The sequence below is a fragment of the Nerophis ophidion genome, linkage group LG06, assembly GCF_033978795.1.
Source record: "Nerophis ophidion isolate RoL-2023_Sa linkage group LG06, RoL_Noph_v1.0, whole genome shotgun sequence".
Classification (NCBI taxonomy): Eukaryota; Metazoa; Chordata; class Actinopteri; order Syngnathiformes; family Syngnathidae; genus Nerophis; species Nerophis ophidion.
In genome coordinates this window covers 47,536,485-47,557,554 of record NC_084616.1, presented here as the reverse complement: position 1 = coordinate 47,557,554, position 21,070 = coordinate 47,536,485, and the positions used below count along the sequence as shown (strand labels likewise).

The following is a 21,070-nucleotide window of genomic DNA, read 5'->3' as shown; positions in this document are numbered from 1 at the left end:
ATCGATTCTTGAGGTCCTGCTTCGATTCAAAATCTATTTTTTTTTTTCAATTCAACACAATTCTCGATTCAAAAACAATTTTTTCCCGATTTAAAATAATTCTCTATTTATTCAATACATAGGATTTCAGCAGGATCTACCCCAGTCTGCTGACATGCAAGCAAAGTAGTAGATTTTTGTAAAAAGCTTTTATAAGTAAAGGACAATGTTTTATCAACTGATTGCAATAATGTACATTTGTTTTAACTATTAAACGAACCAAAAATATGACTTATTTTATCTTTGTGAAAATATTGAACGCAGTGTGTTGTCAAGCTTATGACATGCGATGCAAGTATAAGCCACTGTGACACTGTTGTTCTTTTTTTAATTTTTATAAATGTCTAATGATAATATCAATGAGGGATTTTTAATCATTGCTATGCTGAAATTATAACTAATATTGATACCGTTGTTGATAATATAATTTTTTTCACTACTTTTGGTTTGTTCTGTGTTGTGTTTGTGTCTCCTCAATTGCTCTGTTTATTGCAGTTCTGAGTGTTGCTGGGTCAGGTTTGGTTTTGGAATTGGATTGCATTTTTATGGTATTGCTGTGGATTGTTTTGTTGGATTGATAAAAAAGTAAAATAAAAATCGATTTTAAAAAAAATGAGAATCGATTCAGAATCGCACGACCTGAGAATCGTGATTCAAATTCGAATCGTTTTTTCCCCACACCCCTAATATCTATCCAGCAAGATGTTTTGTCTGTAATGTTGTCTTAAATGTTTCCAAAAACTGAAAAAGAGGGCTGCTCTTATATATTTCAGGTTACTAGGCAGCTAGGAAAAAGTAATTTGCATCACTTTCTCTCACCGTGTCTCCATTTTCACTTGGTTATCATTATATTGTTCCTGTCTGCTACCCTTCTGTGCAGTGTTATAATGAAATAATGAAACTTTCGGTTAGAATATGCAACCTTGCTTGACAAAAGTGTAGTTTCCACTATTCTAAATGGGAATGTATGAGTAGGCCTGGGCTGATAACACATTTTGCTCTACGATATATTGACCTACAAATTATTGCCAATAATTGATATTATTGTGAATAATATTTTGAGACCAAATTAACCACTGATGTAATGATACTACATACCGTAATAATGATGAAAATATACTCTTTCTAATGTCATAATGTTGCATTTCTTGTACATTTTAACATTGTAATTGAAATGTAGAGTTTTAAATCTACAGGTTAAATAAAACAAATACAAATAAAATAAACTCTGGAAGCAAAACGTTGCACTTGAATTAAAATCACAACCAAAAGCAATAAACGTGGTTCTGTCTCTGGTAAGGAAGGGGTGAGGGACCCTCAAACCAAAACAATAAATTAAAAAGCTAAATAAAATATTGACAAATATTGAACATGTAGGCAGAGGTAGAGTTGTACATTACTTAACTGACAATCAAGTTGGGACCTTTTCAAAACAAACGTGCAGAGTAAGAGTATAAACACACCACAGTATAAGCAGATATATTAACAGGCCATATGCAGAAACAACTTTAGTGTGGCATATTCTGAGCAAGGAACACCAACATAACATGACAACATGACAAATGTCTGTCATACGCTTGCAGAGTTTTTTTAAATGTTTTTTTTTTTTTTTTCAAAAATGACTGCACCTGAAGTTAAAAAAAAAAAATCTACAGCAACACTTTAGCTACACAAATAAAATTATGAAAAACAATTGAAACTGCCAAAAAGGAGAGGACTTAAAGGGGTGCTAGAGGAACGGCTCAATTATGTAAAAAGGTTTGGACCAAGTTCCAAATTCCACTGGATCACTATTGTTTTTAGGAATTTGCTACAAAAATGTTTGTCCCACAAGTTTTGAAGTGAACCTGGGGTCTCTGGTATGGTGTCAATCCCAGGACAGATTTAGCCTCCTGGCCGCTAGTTGAATATCCCTGATCTACAGTGTAACTCATTGATACTTTTACTTCCTACTAGTTAGCCACTTTATAAAGTACCGGTGTCTGATATGTTTGTCTGCTCTTCTACAGGGGGAAATGCAACATTTCGCATTTCTCCGACATTTTTGCTGCCAGGGAATTTAAAGCCCGCATTGACTCATTTTTCTACATCCTCGGATACAACCCAGAGACTAGGTAAGCAGCTTAATTTTCTTCTATCAATCCTTATCTGGGCACTTACTGTATTATTAAATCAATTAAACAATGTGGATGGCGATCATGAACAATTACACATGCATTACATATAGACTCCAGTCACCCTCGCGACCCCGAGAGCTGTAGAAAATGGATGGATGGACATATTGATTTATAGAGGCTGCACAGACCTCACACTCAGCAGGTTGAGGGTTCGTATGTTGGTTTTGGACCATAAGTAAGGATGTGTACAGAGGTACCGATATATATATATATATATATATATATATATATATATATATATATATATATATATATATATATATATATATATACACACACACAGTATATTAGGGCTGTGAATCATTGGGTGTCCCACGATTCGATTCAATATCGATTCTTGGGGTCACGATTCGATAATATATCGATTTTTTTCGATTTGATTAGATTCTCGATTCAAAAACAATATTTTTCCGATTCAAAACGATTCTGTATTCATTCAATACATAGGATTTCAGCAGGATGCTAGCAGAGTAGTAGATTTTTTTTTTTAAAAAGCTTTTATAATTGTAAAGGACAATGTTTTATCAACTGATTACAATAATGTAAATTTGTTTTAACCATTAAATGAACCAAAAATATGACTTATTTTATCTTTGTGAAACTATTGGACACAGTGTGTTGTCAAGCTTATGAGATGCGATGCAAGTGTAAGCCACTGTGACACTATTGTTCTTTTTTATTATTTTTATAAATGTCTAATGATAATGTCAGTGAGGGATTTTTAATCACTGCCATGCTGAAATTATAATTAATATTGATACTGTTGTTGATAATATTCATTTTTGTTTCATTACTTTTGGTTTGTTCTGTGTCGTGTTTGTCTCCTCAATTGCTCTGTTTATTGCAGTTCTTAGCGTTGCTGGGTCAGGTTTGGTTTTGGAATTGGATTGCATTGTTATGGTATTGCTGTGTAGTGGTTTGTTCGATTGATAAAAAAAAAAATAAAATAAAAAATCAATTTTTTTAAAATGAGAATCGATTCTGAATTGCACAACGTAAACGATTCGAATATATATATATATATATATATATATATATATATATATATATATATATTAGGGGCGGGCAAATTAATGTGTTAATTACGAGTTAATTCATCATATATATATATATATATATATATATATATATAGTATATATTTATATATATGTTTATTTATATATATATATATATATATATATATATATATATATATATATATATTAGGGGTGGGCAAATTAATGCGTTAATTACGAGTTAACTCATCAATCTATTAACGCCGACAATTATTTTATCGCACATTTGCGTATGTTGTTTACATGCTTTTATTTTGTTAACGCCTTTTCTTAACAAGATGGTTGCGCCTGGACGGATTTCGGCGTCGAGGGGCTCTTGGTAAAGATGCAACATTTGGCAAAAATATCGGACAATTCTGAAAATTTCACGGCTGGCTTACAGCGTGGTCACTCCGGGATCACTTACGACCGCCAGACAATTCTGAATGTGGATAGATCGGGCCGTTTTGGACTGAATGACGCGTGCTTGCTAGACCGGCTAGCTAGTATGGGAATACTTTGCCGGCTACATCCAGCAGCCTGTGAAGCAGCGGAGTAATTGTGTTGTCTGTTTATTTATGAATAATGCAGACGAGGCGTGTTGGCTGAGTTCTTAACGTTTGCTCTCAGAGCGTGCATATCACAACATACAAGATGCCGTCATGGCGACACAACCTATACCGGGCTACCGCGCATGCTCGTCACTCCTGTTGCATGCTGGGTAGGGTAGTTCTTTTTTTCCATGGCTCATAACATCACAATATAGTACCATGTATATGATGCGTTCAGTTTATCAAAGCACCAAGCAAACAATCGGAAAACTCCCATCATATCAATTCCTAGATATGGTCGTAATTATTTTAAGAGCACTACGCATAATAAACACAACATTATCAATATTGCTACTATGGATAATTTGATCAAAAATTCCCTAAAACAGCCCACTACCTATAATATAGGTTTTTTAAACATAAGATACCTGATAAAAAAAATGTTTCTGCTGTTACCTCAGAAATTGCCTGTTCGGATGTTATGATTGTGGCTCTGAGATTTGTATGTTGATTATATTTATTTCCCATAACAAACAGGATAACTTAAATACCCTGGCAGTGGCAATAAGCTTAAATGTTTGTATTTACATTTTTTGAGTTGATTTTCATAAAATATGCTATTTAACTGCTACTGTTTAACAAGGACTGATTTAAATTGTGTTTGCACAACAAATGTTTTGGCGCTTATGTTCATGTGGGAGAATATTCCAATAAAGGTGCACTACATACTACTTTTGAATTCATTATTGGCCTTTGCGTATACAATGCAGTTAATCGCGATTAATCGAAGAAATAGTGCGATTAACTTCGAAGAATTTTTTTAATCGTTGCCCAGCCCTAATATATATATATATTTATATATATATATGTATATATGTATATATATATATATATATATATATATAATGTGTGTATAAATATTTGTATGTTTGTATCCATACATGTTTATGTTTGTATCTATACATGTAAATGTATGTTTATATATATATACATATATACATATATATATATATATATATATATATATATATCTATCTACTATATATATATATCTTTTAAAGACAGTAGATTTTACCCTAATTAGATGCACTGATAGTATTAAAACTAATAAAGTATTATGTACTATAAAGTAAAGACCACTTGACAGATGTATAATAATATTTAGGTGGATAATGATCCCACATCTTGGGGACATTGCAAGCTGCATCCAAAAACTTTAAAGTTGCATGTGTTTTCAAAAGTTCCAATCGAATCCAGGCAATCATTAATTTTTTTAGTGCATGTAAACATCTTGAGCGTGTGTGTATGATGTTAGGTTGAGGGTGAGACCATTCAGGAATATAATAATAATAATAATAATGAATAAGTAATATTAAAAACCAAAACGGGTCCACAAAAATATTGTTGATGGCCTCGTGTGCATGCATGTTTCTGTACAGTGACATGTTGTCGGAACCGAAACATCGTCCAAAAACCTAATTGTTGAGTAGCCCAGTGATTTTCAACCACTGTGCCGCAGCACACAGGTGTGCTGTTAGATACAGTCTGATGTGCTGTGGGAGATTATATAATTTCACCTATTTGGGTTAAAAATATTTTATGCAAACAAGTACTTATAATTGGCAAATATAGTGCCGTTGAGTGTCTGTGCTGTCTATAGCTCAGTAGAGTAACCGTGTAATACTCTTCCATATCAGTTGGTGACAGCAGGTAGCTAATTGCTTTGTAAATGTCCTATCTAATGCTTATACCAAAAATAAACAAATGGTGAGTGCCCCTAAAAAAGGCACTGAAGCTTAGGGATGGCTATGAAAAACTAAACTAAAACTGAACTGGTTATAGAGTAAACAAAAACAGAATGCTGGACAACAGCAAATACTTACAGCGTTTGGAGCAGACGGCGTCCACAAAGTACATCAGTACATGACATGACAATCAACAATTTCAACACAAAGGAGGATAGTCTCCGCACAACTGAAATAGTCTCGATTGCTCAAACAAAGCAGGTGTGGGAAATAGTGGTCAAAGTAGGACATGAAACTGCTACAGGAAAATACCCTACAAAACAGGAAAAGCCACCAAAATAGGAGCGCAAGACACTACACACAGGAAAACAGCAAAAAACTACAAATAAGTCACGTGTGATGTGACAGGTCGTTAAAAAAAAAAAAACTACAAATAAGTCACGTGTGATGTGACAGGTCGTTACACCTCCTTTGAGACAAGAGCCATAGTGATGCATGGTTGCTTATGGTTTGAGTTCATATCCAACACTTGCGAGAACAACTTTTTATTGTCAATATCAACTATCGAGTTTACATTTGTAATGTTTTCTGGAGGCCTTCACGGTGGAAGAAGGGTTAGTGCGTCTGCCTCACAATACGAAGGTCCTGCATTCTTGGGTTCAATCCCAGGCTCGGGATCTTTCTGCATGGAGTTTGCATGTTCTCCCCGTGAATGCGTGGGTTCCCTCCGGGTACTCCGGCTTCCTCCCACTTCCAAAGACATGCACCTGGGGATAGGTTGATTGGCAACACTAAATTGGCCCTAGTGTGTGAATGTGACTGTGAATGTTGTCTGTCTATCTGTGTTGGCCCTGCGATGAGGTGGCGACTTGTCTAGGGTGTAGCCCGCCTTCCGTCCGGTTGTAGCTGAGATAGGCGTCAGCGCCCTCCGCGACCCCAAAAGGAAATTAGTGGTAGAAAATGGATGGATGGATGGATGTTTTCTGGAACCTTGGGTCTAAAAAGGTTGAACAACACTGGAGTAGCCTACCTATGGGAGTGCCCTCCATCCATTTTCTACCGCTTTTCCCTTTTTGGGGTGGCAGGGGGGTGCTGGACCCTATCTCAGCTGCATTCGGGCGTAAGGTGGTGTACACCCTGGACAAGACGCCACCTCATCGCAGGGCCAACACAGATAGACATTCACACACCAGGGCCAATTTAGTGTTGCGAGTCAACCTATCCCCAGGTGCATGTTTTTGGCGTTTGGAGGAAGCCGGAGCACGCGGAGGGAACCAGGGATGGGAATTTTCCGCGGATCCGCAGAATTCCGCCAATTTTGGCGCTGCCAGGGTCATTTATATAATATAATGCCAATGTGTGAAGTCACCAGATTGGCTAAGCTCTACTATCAACTGACAACATCAACCAATGACATTGCTCGTTATACGCGTCTGCACGCGTCGTTTGCCGACAATATGTAGTCCCTGATCCTCAATTATTGTGAGCGTTTCTGAACTCGTATTCTTATAATATTATATGATATATAATTCGTTATAATAGAAGAGAACAAGATGGCGCCGGTGTGTCTGGTTCGCCGCTTGCCTCTTAGCACTACTGTCTGTTTTGTGGTTATTTTGACGTGTGTTTTGAGGACCATCGACTCACTTATAGTGTATGAACGCCAGGAGTTGTTGAGGATAGGGGAGTCAGTACGGTCATGTGAACTTTACAATGCAAGAGACTCTGATGAATTTTTCCGTGCTAATGCCAACCTACCCGAGTGCTTCCGTCGGGTGAACACGCCGCTGCCCAGGAAGCGGAAATGCCGAGGATTGCGATCCAGCCGACTGGTAAAAGTGAAAGCTTGGTTGGGACATCCTGACGCGGTGAAGATCTCTGCACTTCCCCTGGAGTACAGCAACTGTTTTGGTCGCTATTTGTCGCGTCGGGCACTTCGACTGGTCGGCGGGACAGCGGGAAGATCGCTGCGCCCTCTTCGCTCATCTCACCGGGGCTCAGGTGGCGTGTCCCTGGCTAATATTCGGCCTCAGTGCTTATATTGCAAGGACATTGTGAACTATGGATCTCGGGGAAAGGTGGCACTCTTTGACCACGCAAAATCGGCAAGGCATCTAAGTAAAGTGAGTTTACGGAGAAGTAATTTTTCACTGGGATCTGCCTTCAAGCTGAAGTCAAACATCGTCACAAATGCAGCCTCAAATCAACTATCGAAGCCTCCCACCTCCGACTCGGCTCCACTCACACCAATCTACGACAGAAGAGTCCACTCAGAGATACAATACACGATCTTATGTATTTCAAAATTTTTATATTTTGAATTGTGGTTAATCCATTTGTTGGCCTATTTTTGTCTATAATCCAAAAGTGTGCAAGAATTTGATATATGTGTAAACTTGTATACGTAAATTTCATCACATGGTACATTTTTATGAAAATATTTGCTAATAAATGTGAAATTTTGGTCAGGAGAATATTGTTAGATTTTGACTCAAAATAGCAGGAAATGCATCCTAAACTAACACAGATTTCAAAATTTCTAAGTGCATTCGGTGTGGCCACCGCGCGGCCTTCCGCAAAGCGGTGTTTGAGGATAAAAAATATTTCAGCTGATTTTGTAAATCTTCATTCCCATCCCTGGGGAACCCATGCAGTCACGGGGAGAACATGCAAACGCCACACAGAAAGATCCTGAGCCGGGGATTAAACTCAGGACTACTCAGGACCTTCGTATTGTGAGGCACATGCACTAACCCAGGGATAGGGTACCTATGGCTCTAGAGCCAGATGTGGCTCTTTTGATGACAGCACCTGGCTCTCAGATAAATTTTAGCTGATATTGCTTAACACGGTAAGTAATGAATAATTCCGCTGGTAATCACAGTGTCAAAAATAACGTTCAAAATATAAAACATTCTCATGCATTTTAATCCATCCATCCGGTTTCTACCGCACCTGTTCAAGAAGTCGCAATAACGGTAGGAAGTATTTTATTTGTTGTTGGTTAGCTTCAGAATAACAATGTTATTAAGAAGAATAAAAGACTTATTATACTCTAAAAATGTTGGTCTTACTTAAAAATGCACGCATTTAGTTGTATTCAGTGTTAAAAAAATATATTATATGGCTCTCACGGAAATACTTTTTAAAATATTCGGCTTGTGTGGCTCTCTCAGCCAAAAAGGTTCCCGACCCCTGCACTAACCCCTGTAACCACCGTGCTGCCCCTATGAGAGTGATAGAAATAAATATCATACAATAAAAGCAGCACCATCTGCTGGATCTAGCTGCATCTGATTGTTATTATTATCCACATGATGGTTCCCCTCACATGTTACACTGACAGCAGTCGTCGTGTACGCACTGGGGGGGGGGTCTTCCTCCTCCTCCTCCCCTGCTTCACATGCTTGATATTCAAAGCGGCGTGTCTGCTGCCTCGCAGTAAGTTGCACCCGTGTTTATTATGGCGCAGCCACACTGAGGGCGGGGGTGGTGGGGGCAGTGATTTCCGTCTCTTGCGTGCGTGTGTCCGCGCTTCTGGTTGGCCGCGCGCGTCTCTGCGAGGTCGCGGCACATGCTCAGTGTCGTCCCCGGCAAACAGCGAGACGAGCTCGGCGGCGCCGTGCACTGTGTGCGCTTCGCAGGCGGAGGTCACGACTCAGTCAGCGCATGCCTCTCCATTTTGAGCGACCCGCACACATAAGGTGGGAGAGGGGCTGCCCTGCACACCGCGCACTGTCACCCAGAAAAGGGGGGGCTCCATGGCCGACATGGACGACTTGTTCAGCCCACGGAGGTAAGGTGTGCGCCCTGGAGCTGCTACTAGCTAGGCAGCGTTGATGCCGCTTGCTCTCTCTCTCTCTCAATATGTCTCTCTCTTTATTTGTTTTGGATGCATTTCCACATATGATGCTATTGTAGTCGTCATGCAGGCACGCGTGTATTTCCACGAGCAAACGTGGCTCCATTTTGTTTACAATCAGATGACATGGCGCTCACTAGCAGCATGAGAGCAGAGTCTGCTGCTGCCCGAAAAAGCTCGACTTCCACTCCGATCCAAATCATTTTAAAATACCGCCGAGTTGGCTCTTGTTTGTTCTGTGCTGCAATTATATGTCAGTGTGCCACAGACTCGCGCCGCCATTGGTTGAATTTGATAAAGGGGCGGGGCTACCCCTGATTACACACAGAGAAACGACTATTGTCATCCATCCATCCATTTCTACCGCTTGTCCCTTTTTCGGGTGGGGGTGCTGGAGCCTATCTCAGCTGCATTCGGGTGGAAGGCGGGGTACACCCTGGGACAAGTCGCCCTCTCATCACAGGGCCAACAGATATGTTAATTGTAATTACTATGTAATTATCATATAATTACTATGTAATCATATGATTAACAACTCCATCCATCCATCTTCTTCCGCTTATCCAAGGTCTGGTCGCGGGCCCAGCAGCCTAAGCAGGGAAGCCCAGACTTCCCTCTCCCCATCCACTTTGTCCAGCTCCTCCCGGGGGATCCCGCGGCGATTAACAACTAAGAATTGAAAACAATTAACAACTACGAATAATTTTTATATATGTATATATTTTTTTATTTTTTGGGACATCCAGCACCAGAAATTTTATATCCATTACATCATATTTACCGTTTTTTTCATAGTTTGGCCAGGTGTGCAACATGTACTCCAGAGCGACTTATGTGTAAAATCATTAACACATTACCGTAAAATATCAAATAATATTATTGATCTCATTAGCGGAAGAGACCAAGAAAATCTCAGCAATCGTCACACACACGTCAACCAATAAGAATTCGGCGGGGGAGGGTCATGGCAAAAGTGCCTTGTGGGTCATGGAATGCTAACTGCTGTATGCTATATGCTACTGCCGTAGCTATTAAAATGGATCATTTCATCGTTGGTGGTGACTAATAAAAACTGAGAAGAGAATGGCTGAACAAAAATTGGACCGAAAAGGAAATCATGTACTGCAGATTACAAGCTGGACGTAGTGAAATATGCAGCAGAAAACGACAAGAGGAAGCGGCGCATACCTTTAAAGTTGGCAGAGTTGTTTAGAAGCGACATCGAGGAAGAAGATTTCATCGAATTTAGCAATTAGGAGTGACAAACTGTTTGGTAAACGTATAGCATGTTCTATATGCTATAGTTATTTAAATGACTTCAATCATAATATGTTACGTTAACATACCAGGCACCTTCTCAGTTGATTATTTATGCGTCATATAACGTACACTTATTCAGCCTGTTGTTCACTATTCTTTATTTATTTTAAATTGCCTTTCAAATGTCTATTCTTGGTGTTGGATTTTATCAATAAATTTCCCCCCAAAATGCGATTTATACTCCACTGCGACGTATATATGTTTTTTTCCTTCTTTATTATGCATTTTCGGCCGGTGCGACGTATACACCGGAGCGATTTATAATCCGAAAAATACGGTACATAAATCATATTTCTGTTGTCTGCCCTAAATGTCAAAATATTTTTTTTGTTTATATCCCAACAATGCCACACCCCTCCCACGACCCAAAAGAATGAAATGGCAAGAAACCAAAATGATAATATTTACAGATAAACCAATTAAACAAAGGAAAAACTAATACTTTTTTTAAGAATAATTTTTAAAGTTTATGTGGGAATTTAAAAAATAAAATACTGTTTTACCTTTTGATGAATCAATATTTTTGGCGTTTTTATGTTCCATTGCTTCTTGTGTACTTATAAGATTAAACTATAATAATACGCTAACAAATCAACATTTTAAAAAACAAACCTTTTAGAGGACAATTCCCTGAATTTCTTAGTGACGAATAAAATTAATATTATTAATTAATAATATTATTGTTCGCGGGGGTGCTGGGGCATATCTCAGCTGCATTCGGGCGGAAGGAGAGGTACTCCCTGGACAAGTCGCATCTCATCGCAAGGTCAAGCTACACTGACAGACAACATTCACACACGAGGGCCAATTTTTAATGTTGCCAATCAACCTATCCCCAGGTCGGTATGAGCGGTAGAAAATAAATGGATGGATGGAATAATAATTGGTTTGGATGGATGGACTAAATTGACCATTCACGCTTTGGAAAACTCTGGGTACATAGTGTTGTCCCGATACCAATATTTTGGTACTGGTACCATAATTATTTTAATACTTTTGGATACTTTTCTAAATAAAGGGGACACCCAAAAAATGCATTATTGGCTTTATTTTAACAAAAAATCTTACGGTACATTAAACATATCTTTCTTATTGCAATTTTGTCCTTAAATAAAATAGTGAACTGCTGACATATGCAGTAACATATTATGTAATTTATCGTTTTATTATTTTGTCAAAATGATTAAGGACAAGTGGTGGAAAATGAATTATTAATATACTTGTTTATTTACTGTTAACATCTGGTTTATGTTCTCTTTTACCATATTCTATCTACACTACTGAGGGGTGGCGAACTGGTACATTTCAGAGGGGGTATATTACTGAATATGATTCATCGGTATCGCGGTACTATACTAATACCGGTATACAGTACAACCCTAGTACATAGTCATTTGTACTTACTTCCCTTAAGTTGTGCTGCCTTGAGCTGTTTAAATTGTGATTTGTGCGATTAGTTTTTCCACTTGTTAGATATTATTATACAGGCCAATCTTAGTTCACCCTACCCCCCATTTTGCTCCGAATTAAACTAAAATGTTCTGTTGTTTGTGCTGTTATTACTGTTTGTGCTGCTATTATTTTTGAGCTATTAAACATGTATCCTCTGACAAAAACATCATCCAGCCCAATCACTTAATTCAAATAGAGGAAAACATTTTCTGTATCTTTTGTGACGCCAAAAATGTTTTTGTATAAAAGTGCTTATCCAAACTATGATAAATCATTAAATCATTATTTTGTCCTTTTTATCAGGAGATCTCAAACGGCTACAGGTTCCAAAAATATTTTTTAAAACGGTAGAAAGGGGTAATAAAAACTCTACAAGCCTAGTTAAGATTTTCTTCTTAATTTATAAAGATTTTTCAAACAGATGAGTCATCCGGTTGTTGCGAGAACCGGCTCTCAAGGTTCCGTTTTCTGGGAATCAGTTTTGTTAACCATTTCCTTATGAATGGCTGTGGGCACGCATAACGTCACCACGGCGCCGATCAGCAGCACAGACGTCAGAATTATTCAGGAGAAAGGAATACAACAGGGAAACTTGCAATATTTGCGTATTGGATATCTCATCACTTTGAAAAAATACTAGCAGAAACATTAGCAGACACAGCATGTGATACTGTTAAATGAATGATATGTTTTTGATCCCCTCCGAGATGTAGGTGAATCACCACCACCAGCGGTTGCAAAGTCAGCACATTGTCTGCTCCTTAGTACTGTAGGTCAGTGGTCCCCAACCTTTTAGTATCCACGGACCGTTCAACGCTTAATAATTTGTCCCGCGGCCCGGGTGTCACATCTATGGATCATGTTTTGTTTTGTCATGTTATATTTTTGATTTTGGACAATCAGTCACGTTTTGCACTTCCTGGTTTTGTTTGTTTCCATGCCAACCTCATTAGTTTTCACCTGTCACGTCCCTGTTCTCAGCCTCACCTGTTTTCACTAATCATCACAACTATTTAAGTCACTCTTTTTCTTGTCTTCGGGATCATCACACACTCACACGCACCCTACCCTTGCTGTACAAACTTTTACGTCCTGTCCACAGTTCCATGCCGAGTAAGTTTATGTATTTATGCCACAGTGCTATTTTTGTTCTGTCTGTTCATAGTTCATTCATGCCAATCGAGCAAGTGTTTTTGTTTCCTGTTTGTATTTTGTAGCCAAGTTTTATACCTCCTTGTGGACGCCCTTAGTTTGATTATTTTTGATTATAGTGTTTGTTTATTTAATAAATCATGTACTTACATTCATGCCTGACTCGTCCCAAATCATCATTGCATCGAGGAAGCACAAACATCCACAGCCCAAGCATGACAGAAAGATCCCAGCATAAGAGCTCCTTCGCAGATGATCTTTTGGACGAGGCTTCGCTATTCCTCCATGGTGCTCAAAGATATGATGTGGGGGCCAAATGGCAAATTGGTGCCAATAACATCCATTTGGTCCGAAGATTACGCCATGCCGTCTTCCCGGAAGCGTCACCCTCAACAAAGGACGTTGGGGAAGGCTTCCAGGTGCGGAAAGGAAGCGTCGCGCCAGCAAGCTCCTCCCACTCAGGGCGGAAGTGGACCGCAAGCTGCCCGGACTCTCCATGACAACGTCACGCCACCGTCAACAGACATCACAGACCAGGATTTTTTTTTCAAATCTTTCACAGTTAATCACCCACCTCCATCAGAAGACTCAGACCCCATAGCAATGATAAATCATTACCAAAAAATTATTTTGAACATTAGAGCACATGAATCACAGCCATCCAAAGTTCATGCCACGCCCCCCAGGACTCAAGCCCCCCCCAAGCCACACATTTTTTTTTCTGACCAAACCAATACAATCAATGAAAAATAAAAATATGGACAATGTAAAGAGGAAGATTCTGCCCTCCTCCTCACCTCCCTCCACCCTCCCCAAAAGACTTTTCCAGCTCACGTTGAGAGTGTCTGGGAGTCACTCCTTGAGGGGGGGGCTGGGGCTGGGAGTTTGTTGGTTGATTCTCCCCAGTGTATTGCCAAGCCACAGCGACCAGCAAGTTCCCCACTTCCAGTTTTTCAACCTGCCAAGCCACAGCGGCCAACACGGCCACCTCCTCCAGTCTTTCAGCCTGCTAAGCCGCAGCTTCCAGCGAGGCCACCTGCACCAAGATCAAGTCCACGTCCAGCTCCAAGATCAAGTCCACGTCCAGCACCAAGATCAAGTCCACGTCCAGCACCAAGATCAAGTCCACGTCCAGCACCAAGATCAAGTCCACGTCCAGCACCAAGATCAAGTCCACGTCCAGCACCAAGATCAAGTCCACGTCCAGCACCAAGATCAAGTCCACGTCCAGCACCAAGATCAAGTCCACGTCCAGCACCAAGATCAAGTCCACGTCCAGCACCAAGATCAAGTCCACGTCCAGCTCCAAGCCCAAGTCCACGTCCAGCTCCAAGCCCAAGTCCACGTCCAGCTCCAAGTCCACGTCCATGCCAAAGTCCCAGTCCACGACGCCAAGTGCCCCCAGTGGCAGCTCCACGTCGAAGCCAAGCGCCACCAGTGGCAGCTCCACATCGAAGCCAAGCGCCGCCAGTAGCAGCTCCACGACCAAGTCCACGACCAAGTCCACGTCGACCGCCAAGTCCAAGTCCACGTCGACCGCCAACACCTGCCACGATGACGACGCGCCCGCCTCCTTGTTGGCCACGGAAGTGGCTGCTACGTGGGTGTCCACCACGCCAAAGATGCCGACCTCGTTGGCCACAATTATGGCCACTACGTGGTCGTCCGCCACGCCAAGGGGGTTGTCCGCCACGCCAAGGGGGTCAGCAACGGATATGGCCGTTCCCGGGTCGCCCACCTCCGTCCTCCACGCGTCGCCGCCACCTGACCTTGCCCCGTTGGATACGGGGACACGTGGTTTGGCGATCCACCACCATGTCCCCCTCCCGCCCTCCCATGACTCTCGATCATAGTTTTGTTTTGTTTTTTGTTTTGGACATCTGGGAGCTGTCTTGCATCGAGGAAGAACAAACATCCACAGCCCAAGCATGACACCGGGGGGAGGTGTGGGAGAATCCTTTTATTTTTATTTTATTTTTATTTTTTTCTTTGTCCTGAAAAAGGGACGTTTTTGTCATGAAAAAGGGAGGTTAAGTGAATATTGTGTTTTTTATGTTGATTTAATAAAAAATAAAAAAAATATTTATTTATTTATTTTTTTAATAAAAATTAATAAAAAAATCTTCTGCGGCCCGGTGGTTGGGGACAACTGCTGTAGGTGACTAACAAACTAACACTGCCATAATGTTAAAACAAGCTATTATTAACTGTAAACATGAAATGAATATGTTTCTCATGCATCGCATGACAAGACCGCATCTGCATGCCAACTTCCAAGAGGTGTCCTCCACAGCTGGAGACATCGTGATTAGTCTTAAATATCGTGAATGCTTTCTAAAAAAGCGGAAACGTCTAATATTTAGCAAAAATAATGGTTAATTTTCATCGTTGATGGTTGAAAAATTGTACAGTGTACAGTTCACCTTGACTTGCTTATATTTGTCTTTGACTGACATATTTGTACTTACTTTTGAGTGCTAAGCATATACACTGTGTATATATATATAGTCACGATCAAAAGCTTACATACACTTGTAAAGAACATAATGTCATGGCGGTCTTGAGTTTCCAATGCTTTCTACTAGAGATGCGCGGGGTCGGGCGGGTGACATGACGATAAAATAGATTTTAAATAGATTCGGGCGGGTGGCGGTTCAACCATTCGGAAATATATATATACATAGTTCAGCGGTCAGCAACCTTTACCACTCAAAGAGCCATTTTGACCCGTTTCACAAAGTAAAGAAGACAATGGGAGCCGCAACCATTCTCGCGAATATCTGCTGGTTGTCACCCAGATAACAAGATTAAGGGCGTGCTATGAAGCCATTGCCTTTGACGTCTTCTACAACATGTACAAACTGCTTGCCAGTCTAGCAACATGTTGTATTGTGGCTTCCGCAGATACACGTACAAGGTTGAAAGGCATACTGGGTGATACAGTTTACACTGAAGGTTGTGATATAAACAACTTTATCACTCTTACTAATATGCACCACACTGTGAACACACACCAAACAAGAATGACAAACACATTTCGGGAGAACATCCTTTTACAGTAACACAACATAAACGCAACACAACAAATACCCAGAATCCTTTGCATCCATGACTATTCCGGGCTATATACACCCCGCTAGCACCAAACCCCAGACACCCCACCCCCCACCCCCCTCCCTCCCTCCCTCCACACCTCTGTGGTGGGCGGGGGTTTATAATATAAGCAGTAACAGTCATGGATGCATTGCATTCTGGGTAATTGTTGTGTTGCAGTTATGCTGTGTTACTGTGAGGATGTTCTCCCGAAATGTGTTTGTCATTTTTGTTTGGTGTGGGTTCACAGTGTGGTGCATATTAGTAAGAGTGTTAAACTTGTTTATATCACAACCTTCAGTGTAACCTGCATCACCCAGTATGCCTTTCAATCTTGTACGTGTATCTGCGGAAGCCACATACAACATGTTGCTGGACTGGCAAGCAGTTTGTACATGTTGTAGAAGGCGTCAAAGGCAATGGCTTTATAGCACGCCCTTATTCTTGTTATCTGGGTGACCACCAGCAGATATTCGCGAGAATGGTTGCGGCTCCCATTGTCTTCTTTACTTCGTGAAAAGGGTCAAAATGGCCCTTTGAGTGGTAAAGGTGGCCGACCCCTGGTATATAACGGGCGGGTGGTTGTGGTTTTGATAAAATGTTGGTTTGGGTGGATGGCGGGCGGATGACGACTTTAGTGATGCGGATGATATAATTGCCTCTCCGCGCATCTCTACTTTCTACAACTCTTTATTTTTTTGTGATAGAGTGATTGGAGCACATACTTGTTGGTCACAAAAAACATTCATGAAGTTTGGTTCTTTTATGAATTTATTATGGGTCTCTGAAAAATGTGACCAAATCTGCTGGGTCAAAAGTATACATACAGCAATGTTAATATTTGGGTAAATGTTCCTTGGCAAGGTTCACTGCAATAAGGCGCTTTTGGTAGCCATCCACAAGCTTCTGGTTACATTTTTTGACCACTTCTCTTGACAAAATTGGTGCAGTAAAGCTAAATGTTTTGGTTTTCTGACATGGACTTGTTTCTTCAAGATTCTCCACACGTTTAAGTCAGAACTTTGGAAAGGCCATTCTAAAACCTTAATTCTAGCCTGATTTAGCCATTCTTTTACCACTTGACGTGTGTTTGGGGTCATTGTCCTGTTGGACCCAACCTCCAGGCTGATGATTTTAGGTTGTCCTGAAGAGTTTGGAGGTAATCCTCCTTTTTCATTGTCCCATTTAAAGCACCAGTTTCATTGGCAGCAAAACAGGCCCAGAGTATAATACTACCATCACCATGTGTGACGGTGGATATGGTGTTCCTGGGATTAAAGACCTCACCTTTTCTCCTCAAAACATATTGCTGGGTATTGTGGCCAAACAGCTCAATTTTGTTTCATCTGACATCACATGGACAAAGATAAGACCTTCTGTAGGAAAGTTCTGTGGTCAGATGAAACAAAATTTGAGCTTTTTGTAAAAATCTCATCAATTCACATCCCTATAGATGACTGGTGCATTGTTGTTAGAGGTGCAGCAGTTTATCGACATTGTCAACAAAAATAGCCAAACAGTTGTCGCTGGCAAATTAATTAGTCCACAATCAGTAACGTCGCTTGGGTTTTTCCAAAGGAAACAATCATATGCAAGTCAGTGCAAATAGTGACTGACATCGACGGGAAAAGGAAGAAAAAGTGGTGAATACATATATAGTTTTGGAACATTTAAACCCTAAACACGTAAAATACATCAATCATTTGCTCAGTCTGAAAAGCTGAACTTGCTCTGTGAGCTTTTGAAGTGGAAGTGTGTTGGATATCTGGAAGATTATGATTTTGGTAGGATAGTTAGATTTTTACTCTGAAAAGCTGAATTTGCTCTGTGAGCTTTTGAAGTGGAAGTGTGTTGGATATCTGGAAGATTATGATTTTGGTAGGATAGTTAGATTTTTACTTTGATAGCTAACAACAGATGAAGAAAGGCCACAATGACAAATGTTATCACACATACACACGCAAACAAAGTAATAAATATACGATTAGATGGCTAAAAATGTATCAGTAATATAAAATGAGTATCAGGTAGCTAAAAATGTGCAGCTTTCTAAACACATCACAAAATGTATTATATTTATTTTTGGTGTTGTTGTGTTCCTGTTGCTGTTATTTTGACTGTCCTTTTTTTCACATAAAAAATGTATACTTGGTTTTTGTCAGCAATTTGCCTGTCCTTGCTTTTAAATGGACAGAAATGTAATAGTTATTTTGTTTTTGTAGTTGCCTAATTAGCAGCATGGTTTCAGGACAAATAAATATTTCTGAATAAATTAGTTATCGTTATGAGTTAGCACATGCCTAAAAATATCTCAAGCTGAATTTTAAAGCAGGTGTCCAAGTTAGAGCCACTGAACAGGTTTGACTAAACGTTAGAATCCTATCAGACGACTAAGTTGCAGGACTATTTGCTATAAAGGGCTTCGGATTTGTAAGTATGCCCAATGCATTGCCAGCAGCCATATTGAAAGTACAGCGCTGCACGTAAACATTCGGAACTATTCTGTAGAAAATAGCATTGCACTGGCTGTGAAACGATGGCGAATTATTGTGAGTCATTAGATAAGAAGTCTGTTTTTCATTATAAGGTTAAAACACTTTGGATGTAAGGATGCGCACCAGATGGAGAAGTTTGTGTGGAAAAGAGACCACAACATCTTCCCCGTCTCATATCCGGACTTTGTGAACTACTTAATTTTTCAACCTACCCATTCTGCACCTTAAATGACTTTCAAAATGATAAGAGTTTAGAAAGCCACGACCGCTCTGTTTGTGGATGAGTTTGTGATGTTTGTGTTTATCTGTATAAACCCTGTAGACATTGCGTCTACAGAGATGAGCCGACCCAAGTTTGACTCCATAAAATCAGGACTAACCATTCTAAAGTCATTTCAGCACACCGTGACTGTCACCCCGGATTTCCACTGGCTGACAGTACATGTCACTATAGGTTCTAGTCTGGAGGACTGGGTCCAGTAAAAAACAGTTTTGTGGAGGACTGTAAAGAGAGTGGAGGGCCTCTCACATTTCAACCAGGCCTCCATGATGGAGTGCGAGCTTCTCGGGGTGCAAATCACACTGACACATTTTGGGCTGCCTTGCTCTTGCCTCTATGAAAATCAGTGCTGTTACCTTGGCAACCAAAGGGAAAGGCTTTTGAAAAGGAGCATCTTGTCATTTTCTTTAATCCACTGCAGCTGGAGATTCAGAACACTATTATTAAAGTGCAGTTGCTATGGCTACCGACATTTGTACCAGCAACGGCCCTTGAAGACCCCCCTCATTCCCTCGATTCCTTTTTGAGGGTTGTGTTTTATTGCTGCTTTCACAATATGAAGCCTCCTCTGTCCTACACATTGTCGTAGCATTTAAGGCTTTTCAGAATAAAACATCCTACATGCACCGACTCTGTGAGCTTACTCAACGTCAACAAGTATAACACACGTTGCTTTCCTTTCAGCTAACTGGCTTCCAAGTAGATATGTTGTTTTAATCTGCTCTCTTTTGTCTCCTCAGGCGACTAAACAGCACTCAGGGGGAAATTCGAGTGGGCCCCAGCCACCAAGTAAGTCACTGCAGCATTCCCATTGAAAAACAGCTCCAATATCACTGCATGTTTTATTCTTTTTTTTTTAAAGTAATTCATTTTGTCCCTGTGTGTGCGTATTCTTTCACCAATCCACTGCCAAACATGATGAATGTTCTCATAACCTCGGAGGCGTTCTGTGGTATCGCTTCCTATGCTAGCTAATCACACCCAAAGTGCAGATGTATCATGAAGCAACTTGCATGTTCCGTCATACCCCGACGACACCACTCAGGCACAAAGTGAAAAGCCGATGACAAGTTGGAGGCTGATATTTTCTTCAGAGGTTGTGTGCTATTTGTAGTGTGACACCATCTGCTCTGCTCCTTCTCCCCTGGACCTAATTAAGGCCAAACTCCCAGAGCTGCAGCCGTTCCCCTCCTCTGGTAGCCAGGCTGTGACGGAGAATGAGGAGCTGGTCTGGATGCCGGGGGTCAATGACTGTGACCTTCTCATGTACCTCAGAGCCGCAAGGTGAGAACATCTCAATCTAGTCACTTCAACTTATGTTTGCATTAATAGGTAAACTTACGAGTTTAATTGGTTCAGTGAATGAGTTCCTAACTCAAAACACAATGTCTTAAATTGAAATTAATTCATAAATTAATTTAACAGCACCGTTTTAACATAAAACATGCCGTTTAAAGAGAACAAAGTTTTACATTAAAAATAATGTGTAAAAATAGTACTAAAAACAGTACAATGGAATGTACTACAACAACTATAACAAGTTTTGTGAAATAATGTAATGTACAGTATTTACCTTGGAGAGTGGACTTAGACAGTATCGCCTTCTAGCTGCTTCTCAGTCAAACACACCCTCAGCTGTTTTTGAATATTTTAATTGATGAATACCCACGGTTTAGATATTTTAACAATTTTGCTGGGGTTACACTCATTCTGCTTCAGAATGAGTGTAACCCCAGCATGTTACAGTATGTTACAGACTAGCAGTGATACGCTCAAATTACTTCACCAAGTTGGCTACACACTAGGGTTAAATAAATGATAAATGGGTTGTATTTCTAGAGCGCTTTTCTACCTTCAAGGTACTCAAAG

The 21,070-nt window shown here is 40.2% G+C and overlaps 1 protein-coding gene across 8 annotated transcripts in view; it reads left to right on the top strand.

The window, feature by feature from the left end:
- rerea (arginine-glutamic acid dipeptide (RE) repeats a) overlaps positions 1 to 21,070 on the top strand; it is a 346,862-nt gene that overhangs the window by 267,443 nt on the left and 58,349 nt on the right. For 7 of the 8 annotated variants that reach the window (XM_061903965.1, XM_061903966.1, XM_061903961.1 and 4 more), the window contains 3 exons: positions 2,049 to 2,153; positions 19,942 to 19,990; positions 20,361 to 20,485. In XM_061903965.1, coding sequence (XP_061759949.1) covers positions 2,049 to 2,153; positions 19,942 to 19,990; positions 20,361 to 20,485 — 279 coding nt within the window. Of the gene's footprint in view, positions 1 to 2,048; positions 2,154 to 9,126; positions 9,344 to 19,941; positions 19,991 to 20,360; positions 20,486 to 21,070 lie in introns of those variants that run through there. The other variant, XM_061903969.1, reaches the window with a different exon arrangement.